At 38.4% G+C, this 18867-nt stretch overlaps 1 protein-coding gene across 2 annotated transcripts in view; it reads left to right on the plus strand.

The window, feature by feature from the left end:
* Positions 1-18867, plus strand: part of LOC130069997 (latent-transforming growth factor beta-binding protein 4) — a 125978-nt gene that overhangs the window by 84480 nt on the left and 22631 nt on the right. For both annotated transcript variants that reach the window (XM_056234234.1, XM_056234235.1), the window contains 8 exons: positions 2231-2350; positions 4386-4505; positions 4587-4706; positions 10426-10551; positions 10698-10823; positions 11915-12037; positions 16479-16610; positions 18696-18821. In XM_056234234.1, coding sequence (XP_056090209.1) covers positions 2231-2350; positions 4386-4505; positions 4587-4706; positions 10426-10551; positions 10698-10823; positions 11915-12037; positions 16479-16610; positions 18696-18821 — 993 coding nt within the window. The remainder of the gene's footprint in view (positions 1-2230; positions 2351-4385; positions 4506-4586; positions 4707-10425; positions 10552-10697; positions 10824-11914; positions 12038-16478; positions 16611-18695; positions 18822-18867) is intronic.

The following is an 18867-nucleotide window of genomic DNA, read 5'->3' on the forward strand; positions in this document are numbered from 1 at the left end:
GAATGACGTGCAGGTGTGCGTGATTGGGAATGACATGCAGGCGTGTGTGATTGGGAATGACGTGCAGGCTTGTGTGATTGGGAATGACGTGCAGGTGTGTGTGATTGGGAATGACGTGCAGGAGTGCGTGATTGGGAAGGACGTGCAGGCGTGTGTGATTGGGAAGGACGTGCAGGAGTGCGTGATTGGGAAGGACGTGCAGGCGTGTGTGATTGGGAAGGACGTGCAGGAGTGCGTGATTGGGAAGGACGTGCAGGTGTGCGTGATTGGGAAGGACGTGCAGGAGTGCGTGATTGGGAAGGACGTGCAGGCGTGTGTGATTGGGAATGACGTGCAGGAGTGCGTGATTGGGAATGACGTGCAGGCGTGTGTGATTGGGAATGACGTGCAGTAGTGCGTGATTGGGAATGACGTGCAGGAGTGTGTGATTGGGAATGACGTGCAGGTGTGTGTGATTGGGAATGACGTGCAGGAGTGCGTGATTGGGAATGACGTGCAAGCGTGTGTGATTGGGAAGGACGTGCAGGAGCGCGTGATTGGGAATGACGTGCAGGCGTGTGTGACTGGGAATGACGTGCAGGAGTGTGTGATTGGGAATGACGTGCAGGAGTGTGTGATTGGGAATGACGTGCAGGTGTGTGTGATTGGGAATGATGTGCAGGAGTGCGTGATTGGGAATGACGTGCAAGCGTGTGTGATTGGGAAGGACGTGCAGGAGTGCGTGATTGGGAATGACGTGCAGGTGTGTGTGATTGGGAAGGACGTGCAGGAGCGTGTGATTGGGAAGGACGTGCAGGAGTGCGTGATTGGGAAGGACGTGCAGGAGTGCGTGATTGGGAAGGACGTGCAGGTGTGTGTGATTGGGAATGACGTGCAGGTGTGTGTGATTGGGAATGACGTGCAGGAGTGTGTGATTGGGAATGACGTGCAGGCGTGTGTGATTGGGAATGACGTGCAGGCGTGTGTGATTGGGAATGACGTGCAGGAGTGCGTGATTGGGAATGACGTGCAGGAGTGTGTGATTGGGAATGACGTGCAGGCGTGTGTGATTGGGAATGACGTGCAGGCGTGTGTGATTGGGAATGACGTGCAGGTGTGCGTGATTGGGAATGACGTGCAGGCGTGTGTGATTGGGAATGACGTGCAGGAGTGCGTGATTGGGAATGACGTGCAGGTGTGTGTGATTGGGAATGACGTGCAGGAGTGCGTGATTGGGAATGACGTGCAAGCGTGTGTGATTGGGAATGACGTGCAGGCGTGTGTGATTGGGAATGACGTGCAGGTGTGTGTGATTGGGAAGGACGTGCAGGCGTGTGTGATTGGGAAGGACGTGCAGGAGTGCGTGATTGGGAAGGACGTGCAGGAGTGTGTGATTGGGAAGGACGTGCAGGCGTGTGTGATTGGGAAGGACGTGCAGAAGTGCGTGATTGGGAAGGACGTGCAGGTGTGTGTGATTGGGAAGGACGTGCAGGTGTGTGTGATTGGGAATGACGTGCAGGTGTGTGTGATTGGGAATGACGTGCAGGTGTGTGTGATTGGGAATGACGTGCAGGTGTGTGTGACTGGGAAGAGTAGAGTGATGGGAAATGAAGTGCAGAGGATGGTGACTACGCTGATATGTCACACCTCCATTGTCTTATAAAATATTGTTAAAGTTACTGCTGAATGTACTGACAAGCATTTGATAAACTCAAATATACTTCAATGTAATTTCTATTGAAACTAGTGTGTCATGTATTTATTGTAATTACACATTTGCAGTGATGAAGTCGCAATTTAGTACTACATTTAAAATATATTAACCTTGTGTAATATTCAATAACACATTACAGTTAAAATTATATCCAAGTACTTCACATGTGCTTTAGTATGTGTCAACACATAAAAATAAGTGTATTTCTTTAAAGCAATGACAAGAGTTTAGTAAAACATTAACTCTAAAGTAAAACTTTTAATTTGACACTACTAATTGCACTTTTTAAAAGTGTACTTAAGTGTGTTAAAAAAGTCATGAAAGTGTATCTCTTTAAGTGCCACTTAAGTGGCCTTTTATTTAATTAAAATTATATTATCTGCGAGTACAGTTTTTTTTTAATACTACTACTTTGAAGTACACTACAAGTGCACATTCGGTAGAATCAAGCACACTTGTTTTTCACAAGGGATCATTACAGATTTCATCCTCAGTTGTTCCATTCATAAAACGAGTGCGTTTCTTACCTCGTTCCAGATGTGAACGAGTGTGAAAATGAGCTTCAGTGCCCAGGAAAAGAGTGTGTGAACTCGGTCGGTTCCTTCAAGTGTGTCTCCTGTCAGCCGGGCTTTGAGCTTCTTGATGGACACTGCAAAGGTATCACTTCATGTGGATCTCCACATATAACATTCATTTAATTAGGTTACAAAAATGAAAAATAAAGGGGAAGTGGTTTCTTTTTTAAGTCTCCATGCAATTATGCAACTTTTATTTCTATAGCACATTTAAAAACAACTCAAGCTGACCAAAATGCTTTGCACTGCCAAAATGACCAAACAGACTTAAATTGCAAGATCACAATTACCTCTTTATCTTTTATTGCCAATGCTACAATTTTCTTTGTCATAATCATTCATTTGTTAACAAACATGTGTCCATTACATCAATGAGCTCATTGATTCTGCCTTAAATTATTACATTGTTTAAATTAATACATTTTTAGCTAACAGTGATTTGTATACGATGTGTATTGTGAAAAGCGCTATAGACATAAATGTGAATTGAATTGATAGATCATTGGAAACGTGGAAACGGGCCCTCTCTCCAAAAGTCAAGTCACATTTATTTGCATCTCGCTTTTCACAATACAGTATAGATTATTTTAAAGCAGCTTTACAGATTATGCATGTTTGAACGTTACAGTGTGATAATGTCATAAAGTCATAAATGTGCTGACATAAATTGGCTGACTTAACACTTTTTATTTGTATTGTAACTGAGTCTAGTTCTATCTAGTAATATCTCAGTTTAGTCATATGCTGTGTCACTTAGAAGGGACATTTTATGTGTTTGATAAAATATGTATTCTGTACCATTTCTTGTACAGGTGAAACTCGAAAAATTTGAATATCGTGCAAAAGTTCATTTATTTCAGTAATTCAACTTAAAAGGTGAAACTAATATTATAGACATGCAAAGTGAGATATTTCAAGCCCTTTATTTGTTATAATTTTGATGATTATGGCTTATACAGATTATGAAAACCCCAAATGTGAAAAGGTTTTCATATCTGTAAGTCATAACCATCAAAATTATAACAAATAAAGGCTTGAAATATCTCACTTTGCATGTAATGAGTCTATATAATATATTAGTTTCACCTTTTAAGTTGAATTACTGAAATAAATGAACTTTTGCACGATATTCTAATTTTTCGAGTTTCACCCGTATAATAGTTGAGATTTTAATCGAGGTTATTATCGGTACTCAAAACTAAAACCATAAAAAAGAAATCATTACTTGAAATAAAATGAAATGTATTAATAAAAATATTTTAGCACTTTTTAACTAAAAACTTGAACTAAAATTGAAATGAAAACCGAAAATATAAAAATGAAGTCTAATTCAAAATTTTAACAAACACTATAATAATATGGTGCGTTAACGTTCTCCTGGGAAGTTCGTATTTACGACTTGGAGTTTTACAATACTCTCGTATTTTGTACATGCAACTTAGATAGTTTTATTGTTAATAATAATAATAATTTAATTCATTTCAACAAGTGTACCTTCAATACAGACGCTGCATTCGTCGCATGCTTTATTGATGCGCGCATAACTCCGAAACTCATGTGCGTAAAACCATCTTTCTGACTTGATCACAGCACTAGACGTCAGATTAGACGGCATATTGAATTTAACGTGGATGAAAATAAGGCCAGTTTGACACCAAGAATGATAACTATAACAATAACTATATTAGCGGATGATATCGTTCTGTTTATTATAAGCGCGCTGCAGTTTTGTCGCCTGTCGCTTTAAACACTCGAGCCGAAGTCTGGTGGATTCTGATTGGCTGTCAGTGTTTTATCGTTCATCGGCTGAAAAAAATCCTCTTGAAAGTGACTCCAATGATGTCTTTTCTCTTTAGATTGAATATGATTTTTAGAACTATATCATTATAGTTATTGTCCTTGGTGTGAACGTGCCTTTAGTCATTACAGTGAAGAAAAAAAAAAAATATTCTTCACTGACAGTGTTTTCAGAAAGACTCCGGTACTGTATTTCTATCCCTCAAAGTCTGGTTTTCATTCCTGTCAAAAACGAAATATTGCTACTAATGTTACTAAGATAAGACTGATTTGAAAGCTTATTTTACTACATTTGTGCCGTGTCACTTGTGTGTGTTCAGACGCAGATGAATGTAGTCTCGACCCGACGCGCTGCACTAATGGCCAGTGTAGAAACACTCCCGGCAGCTTCAGGTGTGTGTGTGCCGTGGGCTTCCAGCTACAGGACAGCGCTTGCACAGGTAAGAGAACACACAGTTCATCCTTTTATTTCACCTCATCCAGTAGCATTTACACAAGCTCTACATTTGTTCCTCTATCAGACATTGACGAGTGTGTGGACGCACTGCAGTGTCCCGGTCAGCAATGCCTGAATTCTCCGGGCTCGTATAAGTGTGTTCCCTGCAGAGACGGGCACAGCATGCAGAACGGACGCTGCACAGGTTAGATGAGCTTAACCTGCAGCCACAGGCGTTTCCGACATCTGACTCGCCGCGTCGGGTTTAATCTCCGCAAATACTTGTTGTGCATATTTCAAGTCATCTTGCAGTTCTCCGAGTGCTCCTCACCGCACAAGTAAAGGATGCAGAAAGCTGGCGTTGGCAAATGAACGGCATCATACGGAAGCGTATTGCATTCACTTGAAGAAAAAAATCTACTGTTTTTCTGAATTAACGAGTTAATTATCTCAGAATTACGAGATAATTTTTCATGGAAAAAAAGTTTTTGCTCTGTTTTTCTGAATTAACGAGTTAATTATCTCCGAATTACGAGATAATTTTTCATGGAAAAAAGTTTTTGCTCTGTTTTTCTGAATTAACGAGTTAATTATCTCCGAATTACAAGATAATTTTTCATGGAAAAAAAGTTTTTGCTCTGTTTTTCTGAATTCACGAGTTAATTATCTCAGAATTACGAGATAATTTTTCATGGAAAAAAAGTTTTTACTCTGTTTTTCTGAATTAACGAGTTAATTATCTCAGAATTACAAGAACATTTTTCCTAGAAATTTTTTTTACTCTGTTTTTCTGAATTAACGAGTTAATTATCTCAGAATTACAAGATCATTTTTCATAGAAATTTTTTTTGCTCTGTTTTTCTGAATTAACGAGTTAATTATCTCAGAATTACGAGATAATTTTTCATGGAAAAAAAGTTTTTACTCTGTTTTTCTGAATTAACGAGTTAATTATCTCAGAATTACAAGAACATTTTTCATAGAAATTTTTTTTACTCTGTTTTTCTGAATTAACGAGTTAATTATCTCAGAATTACAAGATAATTTTTAATAGAAATTTTTTTTGCTCTGTTTTTCTGAATTAACGAGTTAATTATCTCAGAATTACAAGATAATTTTTCATAGAATTTTTTTTTTGCTCTGTTTTTCTGAATTAACGAATTAATTATCTCAGAATTACAAGATAATTTTTCATAGAAATTTTTTTTGCTCTGTTTTTCTGAATTAACGAGTTAATTATCTCAGAATTACGAGATCATTTTTTATGGAAAAAAGTTTTTGCTCTGTTTTTCTGAATTAACGAGTTAATTATCTCAGAATTACGAGATAATTTTTCATGGAATAAAGTTTTTGCTCTGTTTGTCTGAATTAACGAGTTAATTATCTCAGAATTACAAGATAATTTTTCATAGAAATTTTTTTTGCTCTGTTTGTCTGAATTAACGAGTTAATTATCTCAGAATTACAAGATAATTTTTCATAGATTTTTTTTTTGCTCTGTTTTTCTGAATTAACGAATTAATTATCTCAGAATTACAAGATAATTTTTCATAGAAATTTTTTTTGCTCTGTTTGTCTGAATTAACGAGTTAATTATCTCAGAATTACAAGATAATTTTTCATAGATTTTTTTTTTGCTCTGTTTTTCTGAATTAACGAATTAATTATCTCAGAATTACAAGATAATTTTTCATAGAAATTTTTTTTGCTCTGTTTTTCTGAATTAACGAGTTAATTATCTCAGAATTACGAGATCATTTTTTATGGAAAAAAGTTTTTGCTCTGTTTTTCTGAATTAACGAGTTAATTATCTCAGAATTACGAGATAATTTTTCATGGAATAAAGTTTTTGCTCTGTTTGTCTGAATTAACGAGTTAATTATCTCAGAATTACAAGATAATTTTTCATAGAAATTTTTTTTGCTCTGTTTGTCTGAATTAACGAGTTAATTATCTCAGAATTACAAGATAATTTTTCATAGAATTTTTTTTTTGCTCTGTTTTTCTGAATTAACGAGTTAATTATCTCAGAATTACAAGATAATTTTTCATAGATTTTTTTTGCTCTGTTTTTCTGAATTAACTAATTAATTATCTCAGAATTACAAGATAATTTTTCATAATTTTTTTTGCTCTGTTTTTCTGAATTAACGAGTTGATTATCTCAGAATTACAAGATAATTTTTCATAGAAATTTTTTTTGCTCTGTTTTTCTGAATTAACGAGTTAATTATCTCAGAATTACGAGATCATTTTTTATGGAAAAAAGTTTTTGCTCTGTTTTTCTGAATTAACGAGTTAATTATCTCAGAATTACAAGAACATTTTTCATGGAATTTTTTTTGCTCTGTTTTTCTGAATTAACGAGTTAATTATCTCAGAATTACGAGATAATTTTTCATGGAATAAAGTTTTTGCTCTGTTTGTCTGAATTAACTAATTAATTATCTCAGAATTACAAGATAATTTTTCATATTTTTTTTTGCTCTGTTTTTCTGAATTAACGAGTTAATTATCTCAGAATTACAAGAACATTTTTCATGGAATTTTTTTTGCTCTGTTTTTCTGAATTAACGAGTTAATTATCTCAGAATTACAAGATAATTTTTCATAGAAATTTTTTTTGCTCTGTTTTTCTGAATTTCTGAGTTTTTGAGATAATCTAGGGGTGTCCCCGACTAAGGATTTTCATAGTCGAATCAGATTCGTCAGGTCCTGCCTATAGTCGACTAATAGTCGAATCATGTGTGTGGTGTTGGGGAGGGGGCGGGGCTTTAACATTTTAAAGCCGCGATGTACAGAACATCACACAAAGATATAGAAGAAAATGTATAAAAACATTTTGGATCAATAAAACTAAGAAATAACATAAATAACTGCAGAAAGGCCACACTGCAGATAGGATTTGCATTTCACATGCAAATCAAATTAAATCGGCTGAATTGCCTGTAGGAGCATGCTCTATGTAGGCCTACAGCGCAACATCGATGCACTGAAAAATAATCAACAATTAAGAACATAATATACTTTTATAATAAATAAAAATACAAAACGAAATAAGTCAGAATCAAATCACAAGAAGCAGAACAAATGTGTGCAAAATGCCTAAAGTGCAGGGGAACAAATATTCAAAACACAAGTCACAAATAGTTAAATTAGATCACCCTGAGTGATCAATTAATAAAATAAAAATAAAGAAATTATTAAAATAACGAAAGTATGGCCAGGATTGTCAACTTTGTCTTTTTAACTGCAGAAACAACAATAAACGCTAAACTGGAGCGGCAGTCTTTTTAGCTAAACGTGTTCACACTCACAGTATCCAAAAATCAAATTAGAACCGGCTGAAATGTTTTGAAATCACTTGTACCTGATCGAAAAAACAAAATCCAGTCTTTCACTCGGCCTGTGTCCGTTTGAGTCTTTTCAAATTGTGTGCGCAGATAAAATACATTCTAAAACGCTTAACGTGAAAAACGCTTAACGGCTTTGTCCTAAAACTGTTATATTAAAAGATCAAATTCTGTACACACCTTATATTAATAAAGCATACTATATAGCCTACAGAAAAGCAGATGAGCCCAGAATATGAACGCAACGCGTTTTATTATAACTTAGGCTACGTTAAGCATTTTCCTCCCATAGAAGACCGTTAAAGAAAAAGCTTTACGTGACTTTTAATAGGAGAAACGCGTTGCGTTCATATTCTGGGTTCATCTGCTTATCTGCACATAGAATGGTTTCTTAAGGTGTGTAGCCTACTGTGTACATACATTAAGCACCTACAAGTGCCATTTAAGCGTTTTAAAAGCTTTTTTTCACGTTAAGCGTTTTAGAACGTCCCGAGGAAAACCAACCTGTTAACGTTGGCCGGCAGAAGTGCTTTCCTGATGCTAAATCCAGCCTTGGAGTGTATCCTTTCTGATGGTGTGCATCTTTAGATTGTCTTATCCCAGACATTTTTAAAGATTTAAATCCCTGCCGACAAGACGCTCCTCTGTCGGTCACGGATATCGAAAGTGAAACTTAAATCTGTCACGGGGTGTTTGGATTTATTCACCCTGCGCGCACGTTAAAATATTTATTAAAAGCTTCTTTCTTTGCACATTTTTATCGACAGCATTATCATAATAGGCTGTATATTAACATATTGACAGAAAACCAGTAGTTCTATGTGAAATCAGACATTGAGCACACTCATATAGCCAAAATGACATAATCCTCGTTTAATAACACATCTGCGAAGATTCGACCGTGAGATTGGTAGTCGAATCAGGCTCCTCCTATCGAAGCATCGAATCTTCGACTATTCGGGGTCACCCCTAAGATAATCAAGTCTTTAATTCAGAAAAACAGAGCAAAAAAAATTCCATGAAAAATGATCTTGTAATTCTGAGATAATTAACTCGTTAATTCAGAAAAACAGAGCAAAAAAAAATCCCATGAAAATGATCTTGTAATTCTGAGATAATTAACTCGTTAATTCAGAAAAACAGAGTCGATTTTTTTCTTCAAGTGAATGCAATACGCTTCCGTAGCATCATGTGTCTGTGTGAGAGCTTCATTCCTCCTTCATGGTCGATCTATCTCTCTCTGCAGTGTGAGAGGAGGCATGTGGCCGACAGATGCCAGAACTCAGATCTCAGCCACGTGTTCCCGCACAATTATCCACATCCGCCCAGGTTTTGTGTTTGAATCATGTGGAGAGAGTGAGATAAAAGGTGGCCAGGTCGAGGGAGGGATGATTCAACACATCTGTCTCTGAAAACCCTCCACCTTCAAAACTATATTTAGAATATTATATGTACACATTATATATAGACTAAAGCAAACTAGCATAAAAAAAAAGAAATATTAGTAATTAAGCAATTAAAAAATATTTCAACAAAAATAAATCATGAAATGTCAATAAAATTAATACATATATTTTCAATAAATTGAAATATTTGTTAATTAATAATTAATGTTAATTCAAACATGAAATGTTGTTCAGTAAATAAATAAATAAATAAAACATGATAAATAACCTCATAAATAAATGAAACATTTTTTTTGACACATTTCATGATTTATTTATTTTTTAAACTTATTTATTTTATTGACACATTTCATGATTTATTTATTTTTTAAACTTATTTATTTTATTGACACATTTCATGATTCATTTAAAACATTTATTTTATTGACATTTCGTGATTTATTTTAAAATAAACATATTTATTTTATTGACATTTCATGATTTATTTATTTTTTAAACATATATTTATTTTATTGACACCTTTCATGATTTATTTATTTTGTGAACATATATTTATTCATTTTATTGACACCTTTCATGATTTATTTATTTTTTAAACATATATTTATTCATTTTATTGACACCTTTCATGATTTATTTATTTTTTAAACATATATTTATTCATTTTATTGACACCTTTCATGATTTATTTATTTCTTTTAAATATATGTATTTATTTTCTTGACACCTTTCATGATTTATTTATTTTTTAAACATATATTTAATCATTTTATTGACGCATATTATGGTTTATTTATTTTTGAAACATATATTTATTCATTTTATTGACGCATATTATGGTTTATTTATTTTTGAAACATATATTTATTCATTTTATTGACGCATATTATGGTTTATTTATTTTTGAAACATATATTTATTCCTTTTATTGACATTTCATGATTTAAAAAGGGTGGTGGTGGGGGTCAGAGTGATGGTTTAAAATGGTCTTTAAAACTAAATTATGACTATATTCTTGCAAAAAGCTTGATTGACATTAAAAAAGGGGCTGCAAGGAAGAAGATAAAGTATGATATGAGGCTTAAACGTGGCAGACTCAAGCACATTAATACAGGCACAACTTTTATGATTCCGCATTGTCACAAGCTGTTTGTTTCCCCTTCAGACATTGATGAGTGTGCGAGTCCTCGCGTGTGTGGGCCGGAGAGTGTGTGTGTGAACACGGACGGGTCGTATCGCTGCGACTGCTTACCAGGGTACAGAGCGGCCGGTCCACGGCGCCAGTGTCGAGGTCAGAGAAAACACTACATTCAGTTCAAAGGAAAACACACACACCTTCATACTCTCTCTCTATTTTATAGAATCTGCTATTTTCAAATATGAGTTTGTTTTTAACTCCTTTCTTCCACCATGGCACGCTGTCATCCGCCGGCTCAGACATTAACGAGTGTCTGGAAGGAGATTTCTGCTTCCCGAGCGGAGAGTGTGTGAACACAGACGGCTCGTTTAAGTGTGTTTGTGCGAACGGCTACACGAGCGCCGTGAACGGGACGTCCTGCCAAGGTATGACACCAGTCGTCATATATAACCAACATCAAGCTGCCATTTTACACACAACGTGTCGGGAAATATGAAAGCTATAGCGTGACGAATGTTTTTCTTCCCGACCTTGGATTTGGATTGTTTTTATGAATTCTTCAGTTGTCATTAGGGAGTTGTTTTAAAAGAAAATCTCTCGAATGTGAAAAGTTACTTAACTCTTGGATGAAATGATCCACATAACTGCATTACTCAAAAGCCCGAAGTAAACATTTGTCCTTTCGACATGTCCACCACACACCCTATTAGATAAAATCAAGATGCAGGATAATTACGCAGCATGTGATAAAGGAAAACATCTGCACTCCGACTCAAATACTGTAGTCAACCTCATTATATATCACTTATTGTATGCATTGCATCATTTTGTCATTGAAATTTATATTGTAAGTGCGTATAGTTTTAATTGCCCTATTATGTTATTTTAAAGGTTCATAATTTTGTTTCCCAAACAGATTTATGTGCATCCAACGTCAAAAACACTTTAATTTCCTCATAATATCCATCACAGCATCAGCTCTTTTCTCTCAGAGTCTGAAACTGTTCGATCAAAGATTCAGTGTCTCTAAACCCCGCCTTTCTGAGAGCTGCTCTGCTCTGATTGGTCAGATGGTCCAGTCTGCTGTGATTGGTCAGGAAGCAAACGCTCATTATCATATCTGAATCTCAGCTCTTGATCACAGTGATACGAACAGTAACGATGGCGTGGGTTTTACCGTATCAATCTCCTCAAAGTGGATTTGCTTTGTCAGCAGAAAACAGCGTCTTCTCGACACGAACAACACGAACCGAACTCTCCCAGTCTCAGATACACTACAGTGTTTGAGGGCGGAGCTAAGAGACGCTGTTCAGCCAATCAAGACCACAGGCTGGCATTATGCAAATTAGTTACAAACCTACACAGGCTCAGTGGCCTACAGGCTCCTGAAACTTCAGCTCAGTCTGTGTCGTTCAGAGCTGAATCTCAGCACATTGTCAGGAGAACAGATGTTTTGAGCCTGAGCATTACTGATGACGATGATGTCATGCTGGTGTGTGTGCATGTGTGTGTCCAGATGTGGACGAGTGCAGTCGAGAGGGAGTTTGCCAGGACGGCCGCTGCACCAACACTGAGGGATCGTTCCTGTGCCACTGCCAAACCGGCTTCACCACCAGCCCAGAGAGAACCGCCTGCCTGGGTAAAACACACACACACACACTCACACTGTCACACACACACACACTCATACACACACACTCACACACACATGTGCTCCTACACACACACACACACACATATATACACACACACACACACACACACACCTAAATGGTGTACTTGTATCACAACATCTTTATTGGTAATTCATACTGGAATTTTTTTTTATGTTGTTTTAAAAACTTCTCTTACTGCAGTTATATGAATTTCTTTGCATATAATTTCATTTTAATTTTACTTCTTTAATTGAATGTACAAAAAATGACATTTAGTTAAGCTGCTCTCAGTTTTCAGGAAACACAGGACGAGATGTAATACATCCTTTAAGTGCAAGCGCGTACCAGGAGAATGTACTTGACCTTGGCAATGTAGTTGTCTTAGTGGAGTTTTCCGGTGGGCATCCTCCCTTGATGGGTGATCCGAGGGACACATCGTCAGTAGTACACCTCAACCTTCATTGGATGTTTCGGCCATTATAACTAGACATCCTTGGCTGAGGAAGGCCCTACGGGGGTGATCAAGTCCCCGCAGTGTATCCCCCAATCACCTAATCAAGCTGGAGCCCAGCAAGAGTCTTGTCTCTTTATCCACAGCCACTGGCTGCTTCTCTCAGCTGCCTCAGACATTGCTTTGATGGCCTGGCGCAGACTCTGGCCTCTGATTCCCAGGTCTCCAAGCAGTCTGGTGGTAGACACTGCCACGAACCCCCTGCACCCCACCTCCACTGGACGGACTTCAGTTTTCCATCCGCGATCTTGTGCTTCGGCAGCTAACTCAGCATAGCGTAGTTGTTTTCGCTCATATGCCTCATCCACTGAGTCCTCCCAGGGTACAGTGAGTTCAATGATGAAGACCTTCTTCAGAGAGAGGGACCAGAGAACTATATCAGGCCTAAGTGTGGTGATTGCAATCTCTGGAGGAAAAACGAGCCGCTGACCAACATCCACTAGAATCTTCCAGTCACAGGCCCCTCGAAGCTGACCATGCTCCAGAGAAGTGGGCCTGCAACTGGCTACCTTTGCCCCCATGCGGACAAAGTTGACATGCAGTGGATTGGGTGCTGATGGTGGTAGGAGTTGGAAGCAGTCCGTTTGTTCTCCAGGGTGGCTGCGAGGATCTTAAGGACTTGGTTATGACGCCAAGTATAACGTCCCTGGGTGAGGCTGACTCTACACCCGGTCAGTATGTGCTTGAGAGAACCTGGTCTAAGGCAGAGGGCACATCCTGGATCTTCACCCAACCACTGATGGAGATTGCTAGGTGTTGGAAGAACATCATATGTAGCCCTGATGATGAAGCTGATTCGCTTCGCTTCCATGCTCCACAACTCCTTCCAGCTGATCCTCCTCCTCTCCACACTCTCCCAACGTGTCCATTGTCCCTGTTTACCAAGGGAAACTGCCTTGGTCCACTTTGCTGCTTCTTCCTGCCGATGTATTTCCTCCACCACCAATTTCCTCCGTTCTGGTGCCGTGGCTGTATTCCAGGCTGGTAGCCTAGTTGTTAGCCCAAGGCCTCCTCTTCCCTGCTGGACATGCCCCACAATGTCCGCAAGTCTCAGAGCGGTTGCTGCATCCTCCACCGCACTGGCTGGACTCCATTTGCGGCCTGCCACCAAGGTTGGTGCGTTGTTACTCACCATTGCATCACGAGATTCATTCAGTGTCATCTGGAGTCTTACTTTAGCACACTTGAATTCCTCTGTGAGACTGGTTAGGGGTAGTTTGAGGGCGCAATCTCCGTAGAGGCCTATGGTGGTAAGGCATCGAGGCACTCCAAGCCATTTCTTGATGTAGCCTGTGATTCCTCTTTCCAACTTCTCCACCGTTGAGATTGGGACCTCAAAAATGGTAAGGGGCCACAGCACTCGGGGAAGAAGGCCAAACTGTAAACACCAGGCCTTCAATCTTCCAGGGAGCTGAGTGTTGTTAATAGCCTGGAGCCCACTTTTGATTTCTTTCCGCAGCTGCTGTACCTGATCTTTATCCTTTAGGCTGGCATCATACCATCTTCCAAGGCTCTTAACAGGCTGGTCAGATACTGTTGGGATGGGCTCCTCTCCAATGAAGAATCTGCAGTCAGAGAGCACCCCCTTGACAATGGAGATGCTGCGTGACTTTGATGGCTTTATCTTCATGCGAGCCCAGCTGATGTTCTCTTCCAGTTTTCCGAGCAGCTTCCTGGTACATGGAGCAGTGGTGGTCAGAGTAGTGATGTCATCCATAAAAGCTCTGAGGGGAGGAAGGCGAGTGCCCAAGTCAAGCCGCTGCCCACCTACTACCCATTTTGACGCCCGGATGATGACCTCCATTGCCATTGTAAAGGCCAGGGGTGAGATGGTGCATCCCGCCATGATGCCAACCTCCAAGGATTGCCAAGACGTAGTAAAATCAGCAGTGGTAAAACAGAACTGCAGGTCTTGGAAGTAGGATTTAACCAAGGTGGTAATAGTGTCCGGAATGTGAAAGAAGGTGAAGGCCACAGGAGTTCATGGGGCACTGACCCAAAGGCATTAGCAAGGTCCAAAAAGACAACATGGAGGTCCTTTTTCCTTGCCTTTGCGGTCTGGATCTGGTGCCAGATCATGCTAGAGTGTTCCAAGCATCCAGAAAAGCCTGAGATTCCTGCTTTCTGTATTGATGTATCAATGTACTTATTTCTTTGAAGGTATTCGGACATCCTTTTAGCAATGACGCTGAAGAAGATTTTACCCTCTACATTTAGTAAGGATATTGGCCGAAATTGGCTGATGTTCTCCGCCGCCTTCTCCTTTGGGATCAGGACCCCTCCTGCCCTACGCCACACTTTGGGCACCATCTTCCTCTGCCACACTGTTCTCATGAGCTTCCAAAGAAACCTCAGGACTTGCGGCGCGTTCTTGTATACCTTGTATGGGACTCCATTAGGACCTGGTGCTGATGCCGCTCTTTGTAGAACTGTGTTCTAGATCTTTCTTTTTTCCTTCTGCGTTTCCGTAGGTTTTCTGCTCTGCGGAGGGATGCCAATTGGTTTTTGATGTCAGCTTGAAGCACCTCAATGCCTTCCTTTTCCCCCTCCAAGGCTTTCTTCCACTGCTTCCGAAGTTGCCTCCTCTGTTGGATGAGGCGCTTGATCTCTTGTTGCCTCCTGGAGGTTGTCGCAGTTGGAGACTTTTTTTGGCCTTTCCCTTCTTGTATACCAAAGCGTTCTGCTCCATACTGGTGGATGATGTCCCCCATACTCTCCAACTTCTTTTCCGCTGTGCCTTTAAGTTGCTCTAGGGTCAGGGACAAATCGCTGTTGATTGCTTCCCACTGTTTCTTGTCGGCAGCAGCTGGCCATTTCACTCGTGGTCTGTGCCCGACCAACCTCCTCTTGATCGCGGGTCTGGAAAGTTGGGTGGGATTCTGTGATGTAGCCATCTCTGTGCTTGAGGGTACTTCCTTGATGACAGTGGTGCTGATGCACTGCAAGCTGTGGTTTAGGTCCGGTTGCTGTGCTTCATTCGACTGACTTGACTCCTTCAGCAGAAGGTAGTCAATGCGAGGCCCCTTTGTTTCTCAAACACTTTCTCTTCCCCTGAAGAATATGAAGTAAAATTAATTGTATTTCTGATTGTTAAACTAATGTGGCCTGGCTCATAATTAGCATAAACCCTTTTTTTTTTTTTTTTTTTTTTTTTTTTTGGAAAAACAGTATTGGGGACAGTTTTTAATAAAAATATTTAATTTAATTATTGAGATGGTCATATACAATATTATAACTTATAACTCACTATTGCGAGTTTATATATTGCAATTCTTAGAAAAAAATATTTTTTTACCTTTTACCGGAAAATTACCTTTTTTTATTCAGTGGCGGAAACAAGCTTCCATAGAAATTCATTACAGAGAAAGACATTTTTATGATAACAGTTTACAATAAGGTTCATGAGTTAATATTAGTTAATGCATTAACTAACATGAACTAACAATGAGCAAAACATTTGTGACAGTATTTATTAATCTTTGTTAATGTTAGTTAATAATAATCCAGCTGTTCTTTATTTGTTCATGTTAGTTCACAGTGCATTAACTAATGTTAACAAATACAACCTTGATTGTAATAAGGTATTAGTAAATGTTGAAATTAATATTAACTGAGATTAATAAATGCTGAAGAAGTATTGTTCATTCTTAGCTACTAAGGTAGTTAACTAATGTCAACTAATGAACCTTATTGTAAAGTGTTACCGTCTTTATTATAATACCATTAAAAACAAGAATAATCGTTTTTCGATCGTTTAAAGCTTTATTTGTGGGTAAAATGTGAGGTTAACAGAAACAGCACCCACACGGAGAGCACAAAAAAGGCAAAGGCCTGACTCTGCCACAAGCGAAGACATCACGCATGGATGAGTGTGTGTGTAGGGCAGATCTCAGCTGAAGCGTTTCCTCCTGCAGATGTGAACGAGTGTTTGGACTCAGAGAGGAGTGTGTGTGGATCTCAGCGCTGCGAGAACACCATCGGCTCGTTCCACTGTGTGGCGTCCTGCGAGCTTGGATACCACATCACTGCCACAGGAGAGTGTGTGGGTGAGTCTGACACAGATCACACACACGTAAAGGGAGAGTTCACCCAAAAATTAAAATTAGCCCATGATTTACTCACCCTGAAGCCATCCTAGGTGTATATGACATTCTTCTTTCAGACGAACACTATCGGAGTTATATTAAAAAATGTCCTGGCTCTTCCAAGCTTTATAATGACAGTGAATGGTTGTTTATGTTTTGAAGTCCATAAAAGTGCATCTATCCATCATACAAGTGCATCTATCCATAATAAAAGTGCATCTATCCATTATACAAGTGCATCCATCCATCCATCATAAAAGTGCATCTATCCATAATAAAAGTGCATCTATCCATCATACAAGTGCATCCATCCATCATAAAAGTGCATCTATCCATAATAAAAGTGCATCTATCCATAATAAAAGTGCATCTATCCATCATACACGTGCATCCATCCATCATAAAAGTGGATCTATCCATCATAAAAGTGCATCTATCCATAATAAAAGTGCATCTATCCATCATACAAGTGCATCCATCCATCATAAAAGTGCATCTATCCATAATAAAAGTGCATCTATCCATCATAAAAGTGCATCTATCATCATAAAAGTGCATCTATCCATAATAAAAGTGCATCTATCCATCATAAAAGTGCATCTATCCATCATAAAAGTGCATCTATCCATAATAAAAGTGCATCTATCCATCTTAAAAGTGCATCCATCCATCATAAAAGTGCATCTATCCATCATAAAAGGGCATCTATCCATTATAAAAGTGCATCTATCCATCATAAAAGGGCATCTATCCATCATAAAAGTACATCTATCCATCATAAAAGTGCATCTATCCATCAAAAAAGGGCATATATCCATCATAAAAGTGCATCTATCCATCATAAAAGTGCATCTATCCATCATAAAAGTGCATCCATCCGTCATAAAAGTGAATCCATCCATCATAAAAGTGCATCGATCCGTCATAAAAGTGAATCCATCCATCATAAAAGTGCATCTATCCATCATAAAAGTACATCTATTCATCATAAAAGTGCATCTATCCATAATAAAAGTGTATCTATCCATGATAAAAGTGCATCTATCCATCATAAAAGTGCATCTATCCATCATAAAAGTGCATCTATCCATCACAAAAGTGCATCTATCCATCATAAAAGTGCATCCATCCGTCATAAAAGTGCATCTATCCATCATAAAAGTGCATCTATCCATCACAAAAGTGCATCTATCCATCACAAAAGTGCATCCATCCGTCATAAAAGTGCATCCATGCGTCATAAAAGTGAATCCATCCATAATAAAAGTGCATCCATCCATCATAAAAGTGTATCTATCCATGATAAAAGTGCATCTATCCATCATAAAAGTGAATCCATCCATCATAAAAGTGTATCTATCCATGATAAAAGTGCATCTATCCATGATAAAAGTGCATCTATCCATCATAAAAGTGAATCCATCCATCATAAAAGTGTATCTATCCATAATAAAAGTGCATCTATGCATCATAAAAGTGAATCCATCCATCATAAAAGTGTATCTATCCATGATAAAAGTGCATCTATCCATAATAAAAGTGCATCTATCCATCATAAAAGTGCATCTATCCATCATAAAAGTGCATCTATCCATCATAAAAGTGCATCTATCCATCATAAAAGGGCATCTATCCATCATAAAAGTGCATCTATCCATAATAAAAGTGCATCTATCCATCATAAAAGTGAATCCATCCATCATAAAAGTGTATCCATCCATGATAAAAGTGCATCTATCCATAATTAAAGTGCATCTATCCATCATAAAAGTGCATCTATCCATCATAAAAGTGCATCCATCCATCATAAATATCATGGATAGATGCACTTTTATGGACTTCAAAACAGCCATTCACTGCCATTATAAAGCTTGGAAGAGCCAGGACATTTTTTTAATATAACTCTGATTGTATTCGTCTGAAAGAAGAAAGTCATATACACCTAGGATGGCTTCAGGGTGAGTAAATCATGGGCAATTTTCATTTTTGGGTGAACTCTCCCTTTAACGAGATCCAGCAGTGAGTGACAGTGAGTTTCTCTCGCAGACATCAACGAGTGCACCAATGAGACGGTGTGTGGACTCCACGCTTTCTGCCAGAATCTGATCGGCACATATCAGTGTCTGTGTGACCAGGGCTACGAGTCCACCGGCGATGGACAGATGTGTGTGGGTGAGTTCAATATACAAGAGCTCTTTATTATGAAAATAATAATATA

Source organism: Rhinichthys klamathensis, unplaced genomic scaffold (genome assembly GCF_029890125.1).
Source record: "Rhinichthys klamathensis goyatoka isolate OS25496 unplaced genomic scaffold, OSU_Roscu_1.1 h1tg000391l_1, whole genome shotgun sequence".
In the NCBI taxonomy this organism is placed as follows: domain Eukaryota; kingdom Metazoa; phylum Chordata; class Actinopteri; order Cypriniformes; family Leuciscidae; genus Rhinichthys; species Rhinichthys klamathensis.